The 22,291-nt window shown below is 33.5% G+C and overlaps 1 protein-coding gene across 1 annotated transcript in view; it reads right to left on the bottom strand.

Moving 5' to 3' along the window:
* LOC143071269 (adhesion G-protein coupled receptor V1-like) overlaps positions 1 to 22,291 on the bottom strand; it is a 127,832-nt gene that overhangs the window by 32,800 nt on the left and 72,741 nt on the right. The window contains exons 62-69 of the mRNA XM_076245475.1: positions 21,831 to 21,960; positions 21,177 to 21,353; positions 15,371 to 15,610; positions 11,366 to 11,488; positions 9,284 to 9,451; positions 8,453 to 8,845; positions 7,697 to 7,891; positions 6,935 to 7,170 (exon numbers count right to left, since the gene is read on the bottom strand). Coding sequence (XP_076101590.1) covers positions 6,935 to 7,170; positions 7,697 to 7,891; positions 8,453 to 8,845; positions 9,284 to 9,451; positions 11,366 to 11,488; positions 15,371 to 15,610; positions 21,177 to 21,353; positions 21,831 to 21,960 — 1,662 coding nt within the window. The remainder of the gene's footprint in view (positions 1 to 6,934; positions 7,171 to 7,696; positions 7,892 to 8,452; positions 8,846 to 9,283; positions 9,452 to 11,365; positions 11,489 to 15,370; positions 15,611 to 21,176; positions 21,354 to 21,830; positions 21,961 to 22,291) is intronic.

Raw genomic sequence — 22,291 nt, 5'->3', positions numbered from 1 at the left:
TTGCTGGTGAAAGTTCAACGGATAATTGTACCATTTTGATGGACACTTTTAATGAAGTATGTAGGCAGCTAGGTGTTCCACTAGCAGAGAATAAAACAGTAGGTCCTACCACATGTATCACATTTTTAGGCCTTGAAATTGACACAGTACTTATGTTGGTTAGAATCCCCCCTGAAAAACTGGATAAACTTAAATTTATGCTTGATCAGGTCTTGTCGAAAAAGAAAATGGCACTGAAGGAACTTGAATCAATTACTGGTTTAATGGCATTTTGTTCAAGGGCTATTATATCAGCCCGTGCTTTTATTCGTCGTTTTTACGATTTGATAGCTTCAGTTAAGAATGGAAAGCCTTATTATACTGTCAGATTGAATTCAGAGGTCAAAGCAGATGCTAGAGTTTGGCTAAATTTTCTAGATCAATTCAATGGTCAGTGTTATTTTCTTGATAGATTTTGGTCGACTAATGAAAGTCTGGAATTATTCACTGATAGTGCAGGTAATGTTTTATTAGGTTGTGGAGCTTATTTTCAAGGTCACTGGGTACAATACCAGTGGCCAAGTAGTTGGGCTGATACTAGCATTTTATTGGATATAACATGTTTGGAGCTTATTCCCATCGTGCTGTCGTTCATGATATGGGGTCGTTCATTTAGAAATAAAAAGATTCTGTTGAGAATAGATAATCAGGCATTAGTAAGCATTGTGAACAAAAGAACATCAAAATCAAAGAGAGTTATGATATTGATAAGACAACTAGTTTTTCTCACTATGAACAATAACATACAATTTAGGGCACAACATATTGAGGGTGAGCATAATGCAATCGCAGATGCTCTTTCTCGATTTCAGGAACAACGTTTTATGGACTTGGTCCCGAATGCAGACAGTTCTCCAGCAGCAATCCCACAAGAATTCCTGTCGATGATTTCAGAACTGAAATGAATCATTTACTTATAAATTCATTAGCACCCAGTACACAGAAAGCATATTTGCATAGCATGGACATATTTGTTAAATTCAGAGAAAATCATGGTTTTTCTGATGTCTGGCCTATTCCGCTTGATGACTTGACATCATTCATTGTTTATATGTTTAGAAAGAAATTGTCCCACTCAACAGTATCTGGCTATATTTCAGGCTTAAGTTACTTTAATAAAATCAACAATTTAGAAGACAATACACAGAAATTTGTTGTCAGAAAATTGATTGAAGGAATAAAAAGGTTGGGGGGCCCAAATCAAAAGGACACTAGATTACCCATAACGAGAGATATATTGGAAAAATTATTGAGGTCACTGGCGGTGATTTTCAAAAACGGGTATGAGACAAAACTGTTTATGGCTTCATTTTCGCTAGCCTTTCATGGTTTTATGAGAGTAGGTGAAATAACAGTTGATTGTAAAAATAAGCAGATGCATACTGTAAAATTTGAAAATATAAAGCTTTGTGATGCAAGATTAGAGGTTTTATTGACGTCATCTAAAACTGATCAGTTTGGTTCTGGAACAACAATCGTTATTTCTAAGCAGAAAAACAAAAATGTATGTCCAGTACAAATAATGGCTAATTTTATTAAAGTTCGCCCACCTTATCTGGGACCTTTATTTTGTCATTTTGATGGATCCCCCCTTACAAGATACCAGTTTTCAGCATTATTAAAAAGGTCTCTGTCAGTAATTGGTATAGAAAACAATGGATTTAAGTCCCATTCCTTTAGAATTGGCATGGCAACTACATGTGCATTAGAAGGTATTTCTGATGAACAAATTAAAGAAATGGGACGTTGGAAGTCACAGGCCTTTTTGCGTTACATTAGGATTTAAATGCCTGAACATCATATATGTACATTTATTTGTGTAAATATGTTTCTATATTTGCTTATTTTGTAATGCAGTCTTGAGCTGGCATTTAAATAATATTGTATTATGTAAATAAATGGTATGTCCTGCATCAATATAAGCAAGTAATAATTGCTTTCTAAGAATTGCAGGACATGCTACAGTTTGGATCGTTGGATCCTCGATTATTAAGCATGCCTTTGGGGAAGCCAGAGGAAGACCGGGAGGGGTAAACTTGGGGCTGCAGAGGATGGGAGTAAATATTTGGTGGCAGGGAAAATGTGGAGGTAAAGTGCTGGACATGAAACAACAAATAAGAACCATGTTAAAATATGAAGATCCGCCAACTATATTAGTTTTACATATTGGAGGCAATGATATAGGGGAAAAAAGTTCAAAAACTCTTTGTGAACTAATAAGGAAACAGTTCAGTTGGATGCGTCAACTGATGTTGGACACAGTTTTTGTCTGGTCTCAAATTATTCCGAGATCAAGTTGGCGTTACTCTGACAATATTAATGCCATGGAAAAATGTAGAATGAGGGTTAATACCTCTATAGCATCATTTTTAACCAAAACAGATGGTTGTTACCTCCGTTACCCTGATATAAAGGCTAATGAATTATTCTTAATGAAAGATGGAGTGCATTTGACGTCTTTGGGAAATAACATTTTTTTGAATACCCTCCAGGGAGGATTAGAAATGATCATCAGGAATCTTGGCATTAATTTAACCTTCCCCGACTGTAAATAGATACAACTGTTATGTTAACATTTTATATCTGACGTTTCAAGTAAGTTACTAGGAAGTAACTTGAAAGTTAATATATTAAATTGTATTTGGCACAGCTTCGCGCAGCTACACCCCCTCTTTTCAGTGGCGGTTGTCCAATCAGATCAAGTTGTTACCCTGATCTTATCGGACAATTTGGCACATTTCGCTGCGCTGGATTTAACATTCATATATTCAGTGAACAGTAATGATAGCCTCTGATTACCAGGGCTCATCAGTCAACTTCTCGTACCAGACATATTACTTAAATATATTTATATTAGTGGTTTGCCATAATTTGCGGTAGCCACATTATAATTTACATATATATTAAATACAGACATTGATAAATATATTTCAGAGCAAGATTGCCAATTTAAATACATATTATATATCATATATGTTATATTTTATTCAAAATAAAGCTGTGGCCAAATACTGCCAAAACCTTATTATCTATTTGTTATGTTTTGGGCCTCGAGGATAAAAGGATTTAAAATCTACAATTTTAAAGCCCGTTATCCATTGGGTACAAACTCGAAGATTTTAATTTGGGCAGGTGGTGGTTCACTGTTGGGTATTTAACATTTGTGTTTATTAGTTTGATCGCAACCTCGCTTTGGTCTTTTCGAAATACGTCGGCAAGATTGCAGCAGACGAAAATTGGACGAGAAAATAATCTTCTTAAAAAACCCACCACCCTCCCAATGTAAATTAATTTTGTGTTACATGTGTATTTGTTCTGAATGGAAGTAAGAAACCAGATACTGCTTTTAAGTTTATATTTCAGCTTAATTCTGCTAATGGTACTGAGATGGGAGAGTAGGAGACAACTAGTGAACACAATGTAGATGTAAAAGTGGACATTGGCAGAGCACATTTGGCACATTTCGCTGCGCTGGATTTAACATTCATATATTCAGTGAACAGTAATGATAGCCTCTGATTACCAGGGCTCATCAGTCAACTTCTCGTACCAGACATATTACTTAAATATATTTATATTAGTGGTTTGCCATAATTTGCGGTAGCCACATTATAATTTACATATATATTAAATACAGACATTGATAAATATATTTCAGAGCAAGATTGCCAATTTAAATACATATTATATATCATATATGTTATATTTTATTCAAAATAAAGCTGTGGCCAAATACTGCCAAAACCTTATTATCTATTTGTTATGTTTTGGGCCTCGAGGATAATGTACAGTCTGTGCACGAGACTGTAAACACATCACTATTAAATCAGAATAGGTATTTTGACCAGATCTGATTATTTTAATGTGGATAACGTCCGAATGGGAGCGTATACCACTATTGTGACTAGAACCTCTGGTTCAATAAATTTCAATCAGAAAAGGGAATCTGCCCATTTCTGATTGTTTTATTTGGATAACGTTCCATACAGGGAGCGTAGACCAACAGTGATACTGTTTTAACAGTTGATCCATACAGGGAGCGTAGACCAACAGTGATACTGTTTTAACAGTTGATAAATACATCACAATCAGAATAGGGATTTTGCCCACAACTGATGATGTTTATTTGGTTAACCTTCCATTCAGGGAACATAAACCATATTTATTGAAAATAAAACGTGCTCAATGGATCACTATAGAATTAAAATAGAATAGGGATTTTGCCCAAGTCTATTTGATTAATGTTGACGTGTTTCATACAGGAAACATAGGAACTAGAACAACATGCATGATTTGGGATCTGTAAGTTGCATTTTTTCTACTAAAATACAGATTTGATATCTTGCATAAAATAAATTACAATCAGACTAGTGAATTTTAGTCCAGGTCTATCTGACTTTTGTAGACATCCTTCCATCCAGGGAACATTATGTCTACTTTTATTATATTTTAAAACAACACAAGCATAGCTAATATTAGGTTACACATTGTTTTTTGTGATGAACCAACAGTTCAGTCAATTTACATATTTGCTCATATTGATAATATATTGAAAATGTGTCTGGAAATAGTCAAGACAGATATTAAACACACTAAAATAATACATTGTTATCTAGTACAATACAAATGTGATTGCAGTTTAAGCATACCAATACATACTTCTTTTAAATAATTCTCCAATTCTCTAACAGACGTGGAGTCAGTAAGAATGGAACACGTTTCTAAATACAGTTGTAGCTTGTGACAACTCTTTTTACTAATATTTAATTTTCATGGTTAGTTTACTTATGACAAGAAGAACATGAATATTATAAGTATGAACTGCTTTAACCAATTGTTTGTTTTTGTCGGCAGTAAGGAAACAAAGACTTTTATATGTTTTTATGTAAACATTAGATTGTCTATTAAATAAAGAGTTTAGGGGATGCCATGATGCATTTCACAAAGACTCATTCAAGGTAATGGCTTATATTTTGATTACATAATTCAGAGTGTACATTGCCAATGCATATAATATAATATGTACTAATTCTGTTTTGTGTTGAGTACACAAAAAAGAGGTGATAACATAAGACTTAAGGGACTATTTTACCCTCACTATATGGGAATCACTGTCAAATTATACATATATCTTCCAATCATGAAAACGAAAGGAGTTTGGATGCTCTTTTAAAGATAGAAAATTATGCCTTAATTTACATCTTAAGTTTTCTAAGCAATGCCAACAGATGGGCAAGTTTCTGCTATAAGGCATTCATTCATTGGGTCTGTTTTATTCTTAATGTGAGATTGGTAGAACCCAACAGTTTATGCAACGGCTACTCATTGTTTTTTTCCTAGAGTTACATATTGATTCAGAATTCTGAACTATAGAAGACTCAAATATGCTGATTTATAGAAACAAGATTATCATTAATTTAGATTTTGTAAAAATTAGTTAAATATTGATAAAAAAAAAAAAAAAAAAAAAATTTAAAGCATTGTGGATGCAGTATTTATTTAAAATGCTAGACATGGTCTAAGAAATTGAAGTAGTTCACAAGATTTGAAAAAATGAACTATCTATTATACATATCTTTATATAAACCTTTTATTTAGCCAGTCTTTACGAGATGCAGAAAAAAGAAGAGGTATTTTGGGAGTAACACATGATGTACCAATATATACATATAATATATATACATTTCAATTGGTTCTCAAATTTTAGCACCAGTGTAGAAGCAGTTAATCTAACAGCAGAATGCAGGAAAAGCATTTTATTTAAAAGACTGATTAATAGTTAGCAAATAACTTTTCAATAGTCTTATAGTACATGGAAGTAAAATATAATATGATAATTCCATGATTATATCAAATCGAATGCGAGACATTTTCTTAATACCCAAATTTAAAATATCACTGTTTATTTTTATTTTTGCTTATTATAAGCATTAGTTAAAAAAAAAAAAAAAATCTAGTCTGGTCAAAGTCAAGTTGTGTCTTATCTACATGCAGGAAGGTTTCCGAATGCATGTGATTTTAATCTCGGAATTGATGGTATTCACTATTCAATTTTCATATCACCAGCCAATTATCAAACAATATTTCTTAGTCCGTTTTCTGCAGAACTTTGCAGAATAATATAAATATATAGCATAGAGTTAGTATCTTATGCAAGAATATGCTACACAAAATTGAAATGTGTTTATTTTAAACAATTACTTTGAATTTTGATTCAATACTGTTTTGAAAGATGTGATTATTTAAATCACATTAATTTTGTTTTTGTCAAATCTGTGGACAAATGCAAAATTCTTTTGAGTGACTTTTAGTTAACCAAATGACTGGGTTGAAGTCACAAAATACTACCAAAAGCTTTTTGGTTGATATATATTGAATCATATCAGAATGTATAGGATTCAGATGAGGTGAACCAAGACAGAAATAAAATGAACATTTTTGATGGTGAAACCATTTCTGAAATAACTAAGAACACTGAAGTCTGCAAGTTAGTACAAGTGTTTTCCATATTGCCAAACAAGTGTTTTTCTTTAAATACAATTATAGAACTATATTTGACAAGTTGCATGTTAGTATTTCTGATAGCGAAATAATTTCTGAAACAAATAAAAACAATTGTCAAGAGCAACAGTACAAGAGTTGTTCATTATGTCAAATTTTTGTTTCTTTAAATTTGGAACTGTACATGGCAAGATATAATTTATAATTGTTTTAATTCTAGACAGTTAACCATTGTGAAATGTTAATTAGAAATATCAAAACATTTTTTTTTTTTAGACAGATTTTTCATAGCTGGAGAAAATCATCTGTTAGCATTCTTTTTGGATTATAAGGACAACAATCAATGGTTCCTTATTTTATCTGTATCTGTTTGTTCTATTCTACTTCTACACACCTTGGTATGCTAAGTCTAGCAGACGTCAGATTAAGATAGAACATCTCTGGACCTTCTGGTAAATCATCCTGTTGTATGGTGATTTCAACATTCCTTTGTTTCTGTTCATGTTCAAAGGTCAATGTCCCTGATGTTCCGTAGAAATCTTTATTGACCTCAGCTGTTCCAGGTGTGGTTGTGTACGTCACCATTACTCTGTTGATCCTACCATATTGACGTAGTATAGGGATACTGACCTGTTCAATTAAAAATAACAATCAATACTTTTTTATAACTTAACCAGATTGTACTTCTTTAGTAACTAAAAATAACTTAACAGTGATTGATCGAGGATTTTCAGATAGGGTCCAGATGGTTTATTTAAAAAAAAAAGTCAAAAACCAAAACAAAATTCCACAAAACCACCTGGACACATTACAATTCAATATTTATGCAGCCATTTTTTCACAGAATACGAATGTGTACATAGCACAAGGATGACCAACTGGCACAATCATTTTCTATGTTCAGTGGACCTTGAAATTGTTAATAAAACTCTTATTTGGCATTAAAAAACTTTAACCAGAAGTGGGACAAACAGACAGATGAACAGAAAAACAGATGGATAGACGAATAGACAAACAGAAGCACTGACGGAAAAACATAATGGTGGGACATAAAAAAATAATTTGTGCATTCAGATTAGATCATTTCAAAAGTTTATGTAAAACTAACAGGACCTTTACACATTGCAAAATAATGTAAATAATTATGAAGTCCTACTTTAGCAGTATCCTCTGTAACACTGGTAATTTCAGGTAATGTGAATTCAAATAGTCCATGTGGGTAGTCACTAGCAACATATATAATATCAGATTTAAATGTTCCTGGCTGAGTAGATATAGTGGCGCCACCTGTAGCAGAATTAATCTGTAATGTATAGATCCTCCTTATTTCTGCAACTGTGTCATCTTTTGTCTGAAAAAATTAAAATACTTGACTAAATATAGGTATTTGGATATATAATAAAAATAAATGATGTTGAATAACAACAATAATATAAATATGAAATGTAACTGTAAAACTAGTACATTGATTGCAGATTTTTCCTGTAATAGTTTATTGAATTATAATGGCTTGTTGTAATTTCTTCCATACAAGCTCTATCTTCTTTATTTTTTGTCACTGTCTGACATTTATTTATGATGTGAATCTGCTTTGTGTCATACAAATTTTGTAATTAAGAGGATAATATTTTAAAGCAATCATGACTTCTACAGAATTATACTAAATATTTAAAATTTTATAAATCCATAATCAATACACAAATTAAGATAAAAAGGCTGATGATTGGAAGGAGATCATGTGTGTTGATAGGCAGTTGGTGTTTCTGGACATGCAAAAACATTTAAGCAATTCCCCTGCCTTTTGAAATCAGAAAAATAATGTTTTCCACACAATAGTGTGGTTGAATTTTTGTGCTATAGATATATCATTATGACCAAAAAACAGTTAATATATAAAATCATAATAGAATACCTGTAAAGTTATCTTAGCAGTTTGCTGAAGATCCACAAACTGAACAGTTCCCTCTACTTGCATGAAAGCCTCTAAATCTCTTGGAGTTAACACCCATGTCACAGCTATATTGCCATATATACCAGCTCCTCTAGTCAGAACAATCTCTACTTGGCCATTGTATGTAGAACTGGACTCTCCTGGTTCCCCAATATAGACAGTGTTATAGTCAGGTAAAATTCTGACTGTACCAGCTGATCCAAGGTCAGGAAGTAGGACGACTGAAGCATCCCCTCTTATGTGTGAGATATCAGCACTATTATCAGCAGATATCAGGGAGACTCTGAATTTCTCCTCACCTTCTAGTATATTGTCCATCTTAGTCTTAAGAGTGATACTTTCAATAACATCTCCCTACATAAAATTACATACATTGTTTTATACTTAGTTTAGCACTGTAAGGCAAGAGACCTACACCTTTCAAACTCATCTATGCAGTAGCTCAAAGTGAAACATTCATATATTATTGTATTGTGAACTTTTTATTTATGGAATTTGATGTTGATGGCTGATCTCTCATTTCACACTTTTCAACATTTAAAAAGCACATTCTGGTATATAGATAACTTTTGAATTTTTATGTCCTTGAGTCACTGTCTCATCCACTTAACTCCTTTTGCAGACAAGTTAAAAAATAAATAAAACTAACTTAGTGTTTTTTTTTATTGTTGAAGGCTGTATGAATGCCTTCCACTTTATTTTAACTTTGTTAGATAGTTGTCTCATTGACAATCATACCTCATCTCCTTGTGTTTATATAAAGACAGTGGCGTTAAGCTAATGAACATTAACCTGTGCAAAGACAACAGTTCCAGCTATAGGTTCCATGAAATCATTAACAGCTTCAGCATTGAGTCTCCATTGTACATTAACTACACCTTCCATCCCTTGTATTCTCTCTATATTTAGTGTTACTTCTCCATTAGGGTCATCTACACTGGTAGACTCCTTTACAGATACCTTCAATAAAACATTATATCTAATTCATGAAAATAACATTGCATTGTGCAGTAGAAACTGTTTGAGAGACAATTGCATTTTTGACTCCTTAAAATTGACTTACAGATAATGTTTGTTGTCCCTTGTCAGGGTCAACTCTATCATTTTTTTAAAAAAAGATTTAACTACCCTTTCCTCCATAATGACACCTTTTGACGCCATCCCCTTTCCTCCATAATGACACCTTTTGATGCCACCCACCCCCTTTCCTCCATAATGACACCTTTTGACGCTACCCCCTTTCCTCCATAATGACACCTTTTGATGCCACCCTCTTTACTCCATAATGACGCCTTTTGACGCCACCCCCTTTCCTCCATAATGACACCTTTTGATGCCACCCCCTTTACTCCATAATGACACCTTTTGACGCCACCCCCTTTACTCCATAATGACGCCTTTTGACGCCACCCCCTTTACTCCATAATGACACCTTTTGACGCCACCCCCTTTACTCCATAATGACACCTTTTGATGCCACCCCCTTTACTCCATAATGACACCCTTTGACGCCACCCCTTTACTCCATAATGATGCCTTTTGATGCCTGTGTAGTACCTTAATTGAAACACTTTGAATACAAAATGTCTGCATCAGACTTAATAAAATATGCATCTAATATAAAAAGGAAATTCATGAGAATATCATGACTGGAATTTTATTGATGAAATATTCGTTTCACAATGCATAAAACTGATGATTTTTTTTATTGAAAAAATCCTATGGGAATAAGTATTTAAAAAAAAAAGTCCCATGGAGGAAAGAGTTAAGGGCATACGATACAGTTTTGATCCTATATTGAAATTTTTCTAACAATTTGCATGTAGGCTAATTTTTGCCTGATTAAATCAAATATGTTATAAAAAAAAAATAAACCTTCATGTGCTACTTTCTGAGTAAAATGAGGTTCAAATTTTATATACTTGCTCAAAATTTGGATTTGTGGAGATATTTTTACTTTCGTCAGAAATACATAACTTTTTTGTTTTAAAAGATAAACAAACACATATGCTGTTTTTTGTTAAATTATTTGAAAATTCTGTTTTATATAAATGTCCTTTAAATTTGTACAATTTGTTTTTCAAATAACTCGTATTTATCAAATGTACACAAATGTACTAAAAAAACATAATTTTTTGCTGCATATTTATCAAATGTACACGAATGTACTAAAAAAACATAATTTTTTGCTGCATATTTATCAAATTAAAAAAAAAATGGCACTATTTACGTTTTCATGAAAATTGGCATACATAATCTTCTTATTTAAACAAACCAAATGGCATTTCTAAAACAGAGGGGTTCATAATCTTTTTTTCAAGTTAGATAAGTTTGAATGATAAAAATCAGTCTAAAACTGAATCGTTTCCCGATAAGTCATAGTTTGACATCACAAAATAACAATTTACGTTAGCAACGTCATTACCTTCCCTGTAACTGTATTGTACGGGAAGATAAAAGGCTAATATTTTAAAAATAACATTGACTGTACACATTCAGTATAAAAAAAGTGTTTAAAATTAAACAATTAATCTTACAATTTACTAGAATGCCTTACTTAAAAATTTTAGCCTTAGAAGGTTGTCAGCTGATGTGGGTTATAACATTTTTCCAAATTAGAAATCTAGAGTCGGTTTTACCAAAAAAACTTAGGATTTAGATTGATTGTAAGTCATAAACAATTCAGTATATATTGTACTTGCAATAAATTTTAGTTGTAAGTTTTTTTGTGAAACCGACTGCATGTATTAATTCTTAAATTTGCTATCTAATATGAACACTGTGCTTTTCATGAGTGTGTATAGCACACATTTTCTTCTACCACTTAAGATTGTTTAACATTCATATAACTTCAATATATTAATATGACCTCACCAGATTCTGAACAAATCTAAACAATCCATTAGGAGAATCATTTTTCAGAATGGCTATCCTCACTCTGGTATTTGGTCCTAGGGCAGATCCTCCTGTCACTGTTAAGAGTTTGATATCAAAAGTCTAAAAAAAAAAAAAATTATACATATATATATATAGTCAATTTCTAAAAGTGGTTTTCATAACAAAAACAAGTCTCAAGAGATAAAAATTTTGAATTCTAGGTATAATAAGAGATCCTTGATTCAATACCTTATAAATAAGTATGTTTAAACTACCTAAGATTTTAGAAAAAGATGAATTTGCAGATAATTCAGAATAAAGAATTTTTTTTCATATTTTTTTTTTCATTTCTTAGATATTTTCGGCTTGAAACCCAAATTAATGATGTTCGTATTATTCAAAAGTTCATAACTTGTTCGATAAATATCGTTATTACTGTATTATTCTGGATTTTATACACTTTTACAGACTCCCCCTTTTCAATCAAATCATCCGAAATCGCTTTCTCTGTTTATTTCCCCCAAGTTAACGGACCTAAACGCTTTGAAAAAGAGTATGAATAACCATTAAGGCAATTGTTTGGTACAAATATTACGCAAAGTATAAAAAAAAATTAAAAGGACCATAGAACATGTTGAAGCTGAGATGTCAACGTTTTTTCTTGGTAGAAAACCAATATCGTATTATTCTTAGTCAATTTGCACTTACAAAGGCAGAGATTATGAATAACTATTGAAAAATACTTCTTTCTCAATTGCAACGAAAAGTACGCAAAATGTGTCAAATCTGATATTTTCCCCATGGACTTGAACCTGAGATATGTCCACCTTTTAAATTTCCTACAGTTTCAACCATCGCATACGGTAGACTTATTGATGGTGCAAATTTGGTCAGTATTTAGAGGAAACATAGTGTATGTGCTAGGGCCACATCAAGAGCCTGTATGTTGACATGCTATAAATACTTTAATATATGGGAATATCTATTCATTCAGTTGACAAATTTTGAATTCTTCGTAGATATTTGAAATACAATAAATGTTCTACCTCAGGCGAATATATATTACATATTACCTAAGCCGTATTTTAAATGGATTACGTGTTTTTAAATATTCTTCGAAGTTTTACTTGGTTCGAGCGTCTTATGTAGATGAAACGTGTTTCTAACGTAAATAATCGATCGTATGTCTGATATCTTTCAAGTTGATTTGTTATTCATAATGGTTGTGGTTAGTTGCTTTTTATGGTTTTTGCTTTTGTTTGTAGTTTTGAGCATGAATCAAGCTTTTGGGTATCTAATTAAAATTGTTTAAGAACCTTTATAGCTTATTATACAGTGTTGGCTATTGCTTCTTGTTTTAGGCTGTACGATAAGCTATAGTTGTTTACCTCAAAGCATTTAGTCTCTGGTAAAAAGAGATCATAGTGTAATTTTGATCATACTTATCAAAGGTACCGGGCTTATAATATGATATCATCAGGCTTCTTATTCTAAATACGGATTAACAATTTAAGAGGAATAATGTCAGAGGGTCAACAATGACCGGACACTTCGTTGTATTCTAGACATGGAACAACTGTGTGCTGTTTACGAGTTCTATAACCAGTGGGAATTATGGTTGGCGATGCACCATGTTTATTGTGCATGTATAGTTTCTTTTATTAAATATATGTACCTTTACCAGTAGTTCATGCTCTTACAGGTTCTAATAGCTTATTATCTATCTTTGTTCCTAAGAAAACTCTCTTTTAACACTTTCGAAATCATCAATAGATGACGGGTCTATCACAAATTAAACAAAATTCATATTGACACGTAAATCGGTGCTGCAAGAAAACTCTAAAGTGTCCGAAACCAAAAATAAGTATGTATAAAAGTCTAATCAAGACGATTTGAGCAAGCTACATAATATCAGACTTCCAACCCAAAAGATTGCCATCGTGTCACGCCTACCACCAAGTGCATCCTCATTCAAACTACATGTTCTGAAAGCTGGCAAACAAAGACATGGCGTCATAACAAACAAATATGGCAGTAGCTTTACCCAAGTATGAGTACGAATGACCAAAGTGGTCTCAATACGTCATACTTTCTTCAGGGTTTGATAAATTTGTTCTTGTGAAGGAAAAATATATGCATTAGGGAACTTGTGCATGTACTGAAATCCTTGTAAGTATCTGTTACACAGAATTATGTCAGTAACAGCCAAGTATCAGGAATTGTGCGCGGCCAGTAAAGCAAAACCCTCACAGGCTCAGTTTTAAAATATGAATTTCGACTGTCTTATAGTGTTAAAAATCACAAAATAGAAAACTGCATTATTTGTAATAAATAAGATTTATTTCGTTTCTTTTAAAGAAATAGACTATTCACAGAAACTCCTCCAGAACGACAAAAAAGCCTATACATAGGTTTAGCCGAACTATATCCCATAAATTCATATTAGTTGATAAATATCTATATATATCTAAGTTTTGAAAACTGGTAAGACATTAATGCTTGCATTTTTAACTGCAAACCTTTTAACTGCACAAATGTGAGTGAAAATAAATGCAGTCGTAATAAAAAAAATACGTTCAGAAATTAAAGTGTTTGTAAAGTATATAATTCCAAATGTAAAAATAAAGGTCACCGTGGGACCTAACTTTAGTTTGTAAATCACCGCATTCTAATTTTGCATCTGGGGGCAGTTTTACAACAAATCTTACGACTTAAGCTGGTCGTAAGTCATGAATAGTTCAGTTTACTTACGATTAATCTTGTCTTAAGTTTTTTTGTTAACCAACTTCTGTATTTGAAGTTTGGTAAACCTTAGTTTTGCAGATATATATGTCGTGGGCAGGATTCCATTATGGTTGGATCCATATCATAGTGACCTGATTTTAGTTTATGACCATCCCCTATTATATGATGTATATGCATACTTAGTTTGGAAAACCCAGGTTCAACGGTTCTAAAGATATGGACCAGACACAAACCATACAAGCACGAATCAAACAAAGTTTGGAAACTTGACGGCTCAAATGTCAATTTCAATGTCAAAATGAACTGCTTTAATTTATGAAGAACCACGTACCATCCCATAATACATCTCTGAACTAAGTGTGTTTAACATCAGTTCTATAGTTCAAAGCAATGCATTTTATATTTGAAACCATTGGTTTTGAATAAACTGTATATCTGTATACATGTATAAGTTACCTGATTTAATTCGACACGGGCCGCAAACAAGTGGGAACTGACGGACGGACAGACTTAAAATGCGATTCATATATCCTCTTTAACTTTGCTTGTGGTTGTATCAAACATGTAAGATAGTGATTTCCGATCTTGACACGTTGTGTAGGCTGTTTACAAACAGGAGACTATTGTCACTGTTAATGTGACAAAGACGTCTACTTTTTACTCTCTTTATTGCGTTGTTTTCTCTCCCTTTTACTCTTACAACTTACAAATATTTCATCATCTTTTTTTATTTTGCATGGCACACCATCAATTATAGTAAATATTAACACATTTAAGGTCAAATATTTGTTATTATACGTCGTTTTTGTAGAAAGTACCGTTTTACCTTTAGCAAAGTGAAAACGTCAAAATGACGTCAATTATCGCCAAACCATGATCGATATGCAACTAAGAATCAGAGAGATGTTATCATAGTATCATGTAAAGTAAAATTTGAATTAATATATTACCAGCTGCTTCAAATAAGACAATAACACTACAAAAGTGTTATTCTTTCATTTTTTTATGAATGACCTATGACCCGAATTTAAAAACAAATGCACCATATTTCACTTTTACGACCGGGAAAAATGGAATCTACACATTTTTTCCTTTCGAATGATACATAATATAGCTGTGTGTTAGATAGGTGCATTAAAAATATATTTTAGGTCTGAATGTCACTCGCCTAATACTGTATACCAGTAGTCATATATAAAAGGCCCTGACATGAAAAATTTAAGTATATAAGAAGAATTGGAATATAATGTTCAGTACCTCCATCTCTTCTGCTATGGTGTCATCAAGTATAGTTATAGTTATCTGCCCTGATTCTTCTCCATCCATTAGAGTAACACTACCACTAGGTGGCTGGAAGTCAGAGAATGAGGCCTCTTTTGTTTCAGCTTCCCATGAGACAGTCACAGTACCCAGTAGACCAATAGTCCTCTTGACTTTCAGTGATATAGTACTGTTTTTACCATATTCTTCATAGGTGTCAATTCTTCCTTCAATATTCTGTAAATAATACCAGATATTGTGAAAACAAATTTTTGTTTTATCATACCCAATCATGATGAACAGAATTATACTGCACAATAAATATCTCCATTTATTACCAGCAGCAGAGAGATATAGCACTCGAATAAACAATAATGACTGACAATGAACAAAAGGCAATTAACATTTTTTGCTTTGAATCGCTAAGTTGATTTAATTTGCAAATAGTACAACTTGTGTTTTACTTAGGTCATGCTTCAGATATGATTTAGTTATTTCCAAAATCTCTAAAAGCTGAGGATTAAAAGATCTATGGAGATTACCTGTTAATTCTTGGAAATACCCTATTACCTTATCAACATAAATCCTACATCTGGCATTAGGACTGATGACAATGGTATCTTGAGACCCTATTACCTTATCAACATAAATCCTACATCTGGCATTAGGACTGATGACAATGGTATCTTGAGACCCTATTACCTTATCAACATACATCCTACATCTGGTATTAGGACTGATGACAACGGTATCTTGAGATCCTAGTACCTTATCAACATAAATCCTACATCTGGCATTAGGACTGATGACAATGGTATCTTGAGACCCTATTACCTTATCAACATAAATCCTACATCTGGCATTAGGATTGATGACAATGGTATCTTGAGACCCTATTACCTTATCAACATACATCCTACATCTGGCATTAGGACTGATGACAACGGTATCTTGAGACCCTATTACCTTATCAACATAAATCCTACATCTGGCATTAGGACTGATGACAATGGTATCTTGATACCCTATTACCTTATCAACATAAATCCTACACCTGGCATTAGGACTGATGACAATGGTATCTTGAGACCCTATTACCTTATCAACATAAATCCTACATCTGGCATTAGGACTGATGACAATGGTATCTTGAGACCCTATTACCTTATCAACATAAATCCTACATCTGGCATTAGGACTGATGACAACAGTATCTTGAGACCCTATTACCTTATCAACATAAATCCTTCATCTGGCATTAGGACTGATGACAACAGTATCTTGAGACCCTATTACCTTATCAACATAAATCCTACATCTGGCATTGGACTGATGACAATGGTATCTTGATACCCTATTACCTTATCAACATAAATCCTACATCTGGCATTAGGACTGATGACAATGGTATCTTGAGACCCTATTACCTTATCAACATAAATCCTACATCTGGCATTAGGACTGATGACAATGGTATCTTGATACCCTATTACCTTATCAACATAAATCCTACATCTGGCATTAGGACTGATGACAATGGTATCTTGATACCCTATTACCTTATCAACATAAATCCTACATCTGGCATTAGGACTGATGACAATGGTATCTTGAGACCCTATTACCTTATCAACATAAATCCTACATCTGGCATTAGGACTGATGACAATGGTATCTTGATACCCTATAATGGTATCTTGATACCCTATTACCTTATCAACATAAATCCTACATCTGGCATTAGGACTGATGACAATGGTATCTTGAGACCCTATTACCTTATCAACATAAATCCTACATCTGGCATTAGGACTGATGACAATGGTATCTTGATACCCTATTACCTTATCAACATAAATCCTACATCTGGCATTAGGACTGATGATAATAGTATCTTGAGACCCTATTACCTTATCAACATAAATCCTACATCTGGCATTAGGACTGATGACAATGGTATCTTGAGACCCTATTACCTTATCAACATAAATCCTACATCTGGAATTAGGACTGATGACAATGGTATCTTGATACCCTATTACCTTATCAACATAAATCCTACATCTGGCATTAGGACTGATGACAATGGTATCTTGAGACCCTATTACCTTATCAACATAAATCCTACATCTGGCATTAGGACTGATGACAACGGTATCTTGAGATCCTATTACCTTATCAACATACATCCTACATATGGCATTAGGACTGATGACAATGGTATCTTGAGACCCTATTACCTTATCAACATCAATCCTACATCTGGCATTAGAACTGATGACACCGTACCTTGAAATCCTATTACCTTATCAACATCCTACATCTGGTATTAGGACTGATGACAACGGTATCTTGAGATCCTATTACCTTATCAACATAAATCCTACATCTGGCATTAGGACTGATGACAACGGTATCTTGAGACCCTATTACTGTGAAAGTACTTTTATTCGTGGGGTATCAATTTTCGTGGTTTTCGTGGATGACTGTATCCACGAATTTAAGTGTCCAACGAAATAAAACAACCATTGTCCAAATCAAGACATGGAAAGATCACCATCGGTAGGTTTGACTACTGATATGATCTAGAGAATATATTGAATATGCAAAATCTGAGATTACTTTAATGGCAGTCACAGAACTACAACCGTATGCAAGATTATACCCATTAAATCTTTAATAACCAAAACTGTACAACTTTTCATCTTTTAATTCTCATAAAAATTATTTTTGATCAGTAAAAGTCAGATTTCCGGTATTGATATGCTAGTATGATAAAGTGTTCATTTTATATCCTCATACTTCTCGTACATATGGGAAATAATTATTTCATGCTAAGCGTGATTTTGATAAGAATTATTTAACAATTCAAGATACTGTGTATAGCATTTGTTTATGTTACTGTTTTCTTAAGGTGACATGTTTATGGCCTAATTAACACCTTTGATGGTCTTAAATCTGTTGATCACTTTATCATGAGTTAATTAGTGTTATCACTACAATTTACACGGTGAATGCTGACTTTGCAATTTCCTTCAATCCAGACTATTTGTAAATTTCGTTTCTATAATTTTTCAATTATTTTTTTTTTTTGAAAACTAAAATCCACGAATTTAAAAACCCACGAACATGTAAATATTGCTCAAACCACGAAAATTAATACCCACGAATTAAAGTACTTTCACAGTACCTTATCAACATAAATCCTACCTCTGGCATTAGGACTGATGACAACGGTATCTTGAGACCCTATTACCTTATCAACATAAATCCTACATCTGGCATTAGGACTGATGACAACGGTACCTTGAGACCCTATTACCTTATCAACAGACATCCTACATCTGGTATTAGGACTGATGACAACGGTATCTTGAGATCCTAGTACCTTATCAACATAAATCCTACATCTAGCATTAGGACTGATGACAACGGTATCTTGAGACCCTATTACCTTATCAACATAAATCCAACATCTGGCATTAGGACTGATGACAACGGTACCTTGAGACCCTATTACCTTATCAACATACATCCTACATCTGGTATTAGGACTGATGACAATGGTATCTTGAGATCCTATTACCTTATCAACATAAATCCTACATCTGGCATTAGAACTGATGACAACGGTATCTTGAGACCCTATTACCTTATCAACATAAATCCTACATCTGGCATTAGGACTGATGACAACGGTATCTTGAGACCCTATTACCTTACCAACATAAATCCTACATCTGGCATTAGGACTAATGACAACGGTATCTTGAGATCCTATTACCTTATCAACATCCTACATCTGGCATTAGGACTGATGACAATGGTATCTTGAGACCCTATTACCTTATCAACATAAATCCTACATCTGGCATTGGACTGATGACAACGGTATCTTGAGACCCTATTACCTTATCAACATAAATCCTACATCTGGCATTGGACTGATGACAACGGTATCTTGAGACCCTATTACCTTATCAACATAAATCCTACATCTGGCATTAGGACTGATGACAATGGTATCTCGAGATCCTATTACCTTATCAACATAAATCCTACATCTGGCATTAGGACTGATGACAATGGTATCTTGAGACCCTATTACCTTATCAACATAAATCCTACATCTGGCATTAGGACTTAAATCCTACATCTGTCATTAGAACTGATGACAATGGTATCTTGAGACCCTATTACCTTATCAACATACATCCTACATCTGGCATTAGGACTGATGACAATGGTATCTTGATACCCTATTACCTTATCAACATACATCCTACATCTGGCATTGGACTGATGACAATGGTATCTTGAGATCCTATCACCTTATCAACATAAATCCTACATCTGGCATTAGGACTGAGGACAACAGTATCTTGAGATCCTATTACCTTATCAACATAAATCCTACATCTGGCATTATGACTGATGACAATGGTATCTTGAGACCCTATTACCTTATCAACATAAATCCTACATCTGGCATTAGGACTTAAATTCTACATCTGTCATTAGGACTGATGACAACGGTATCTTGAGACCCTATTCCCTTATCAACATAAATCCTACATCTGGCATTAGGAGTGATGACAACGGTATCTTGAGACCCTATTACCTTACCAACATAAATCCTACATCTGGCATTAGGACTGATGACAACGGTATCTTGAGACCCTATTACCTTATCAACATAAATCCTACATCTGGCATTAGGACTGAAGACAACGGTATCTTGAGATCCTATTACCTTATCAACATAAATCCTACATCTGGCATTAGGACTGATGACAACGGTATCTTGAGACCCTATTACCTTATCAACATAAATCCTACATCTGGCATTAGGACTGATGACAATGGTATCTTGAGATCCTAGTACCTTATCAACATAAATCCTACATCTGGCATTAGGACTGATGACAACGGTATCTTGAGATCCTAGTACCTTATCAACATAAATCCTACATCTGGTATTAGGACTGATGACAACGGTATCTTGAGACCCTATTACCTTATCAACATAAATCCTACATCTGGCATTAGGACTGATGACAACGGTATCTTGAGATCCTATTACCTTATCAACATAAATCCTACATCTGGCATTAGGACTAATGACAACGGTATCTTGATACCCTATTACCTTATCAACATAAATCTGGCATTAGGACTGATGACAAAGGTATCTTGAGACCCTATTACATTATTAACATACATCCTACATCTGGCATTAGGACTGATGACAACAGTATCTTGAAACCTATTACCTTATCAACATAAATCCTACATCTGGCATTAGGACTGATGACAACGGTATCTGGAGATCCTAGTACCTTATCAACATAAATCCTACATCTGGCATTAGGACTGATGACAACGGTATCTTGAGATCATATTATCTTATCAACATACATCCTACATCTGGCATTGGACTGATGACAACGGTATCTTGAGATCCTATTACTTTATCAACATAAATCCTACATCTGGCATTAGGACTGATGACAACGGTATCTTGAGATCCTAGTACCTTATCAACTTCCTACATTTGGCATTAGGACTGATGACAACGGTATCTTGAGATATATTACCTTATCAACATAAATCCTACATCTGGCATTAGGACTGATGACAACGGTACCTTGAGACCCTATTACCTTATCAACATACATCCTACATCTGGCATTAGGACTGATGACAACGGTATCTTGAGATCCTAGTACCTTATCAACATAAATCCTACATCTGGTATTAGGACTGATGACAACGGTATCTTGAGATTGTTTTACAAACTTACAGTATTAACATCAAATTCCACAGATCCTCTAGCATTGTCATTCTCTGTTATAGTAATGGTGATGATATTCCCAGGGACCTTGACACTAGGTTCAGCACCAGGTGGAGGGGTCATCCCCATTACTGCAACACTGGTTATGTTCACAACAAATGATTCATCTGCTTCAGGAATGTCATCCTAAAAATAGAAAGTATGAATGTAAATACCCTTGATATTTAAAGAATAGTTCTATAGGGTCTAGGTCCAACTGATAGGGGCCGCTTATGCTTACAGGAAGAAAGTCTATTGTTACTTTTTAACACTAAAACCCTTTTTAAATATTGGAACAAGAACATGTTCATAGTAAACAGATGCCCCACTCAAACTATCATTTTCTATGTTCAGTGGACCATGAAATTGGGGTAATTTGGCATTAAAATTAGACAGATCATATCATCGGAAACATGTGTTTCAAGTTTCAAGAGATCAAAAACTACCGTTACCAAAAAATTTAACCAAAAACTATAACCCGAAGCAGGACAGATAGACAAATGAATGAACAAATAAATGGATGCACAGGCTGAAAAAACATAAAGCTCCTAAATCAGCATGAAAACTTAGAGCAAATTATAACATCTATAGATTCATTACTTCCATTCCAAATAAAACACCTACCTGTTTAATAACTAGCTGTACTGGTACCCTGGTTACATTCTCTTGCATGATTACAGTATTTATACTGGCTACATAGTCTTCACCTGATACTGCTTGTCTGTCAACAGGGTAACCAGTTGCTATTCCTGTCCTACAATGGAATTATCTCCCTTTTCAAAATACTCATACTTAAATCAATTCTATCATACATAAGTATTGTTGAAGCTCTGGTTTTAACAATGTTTTGTCTCTGACAAATTATAAATAAAAGTTTTCAGTAAAATGAGAATTCAAATACTTTCTGAGACAGCAACCCTACAAAACATTTTTCAGAGATCTGTTTTTCTATTCAAACTTAAGTTTCTCAAAACACTAAAAAATTTAACTACATCCACAGTCAAAGAAATAACCTATTTTTTCTAGTCTGTCAGGTTTATACAAAGGTCTTTTTATTGTAATTTAAAAATATTAATTTTATACAT

This window comes from Mytilus galloprovincialis, chromosome 4 (assembly GCF_965363235.1).
Source record: "Mytilus galloprovincialis chromosome 4, xbMytGall1.hap1.1, whole genome shotgun sequence".
Classification (NCBI taxonomy): domain Eukaryota; kingdom Metazoa; phylum Mollusca; class Bivalvia; order Mytilida; family Mytilidae; genus Mytilus; species Mytilus galloprovincialis.
The sequence above is the reverse complement of the archived record's forward strand: the minus strand, read 5'-3'. Positions and strand labels throughout refer to the sequence as shown.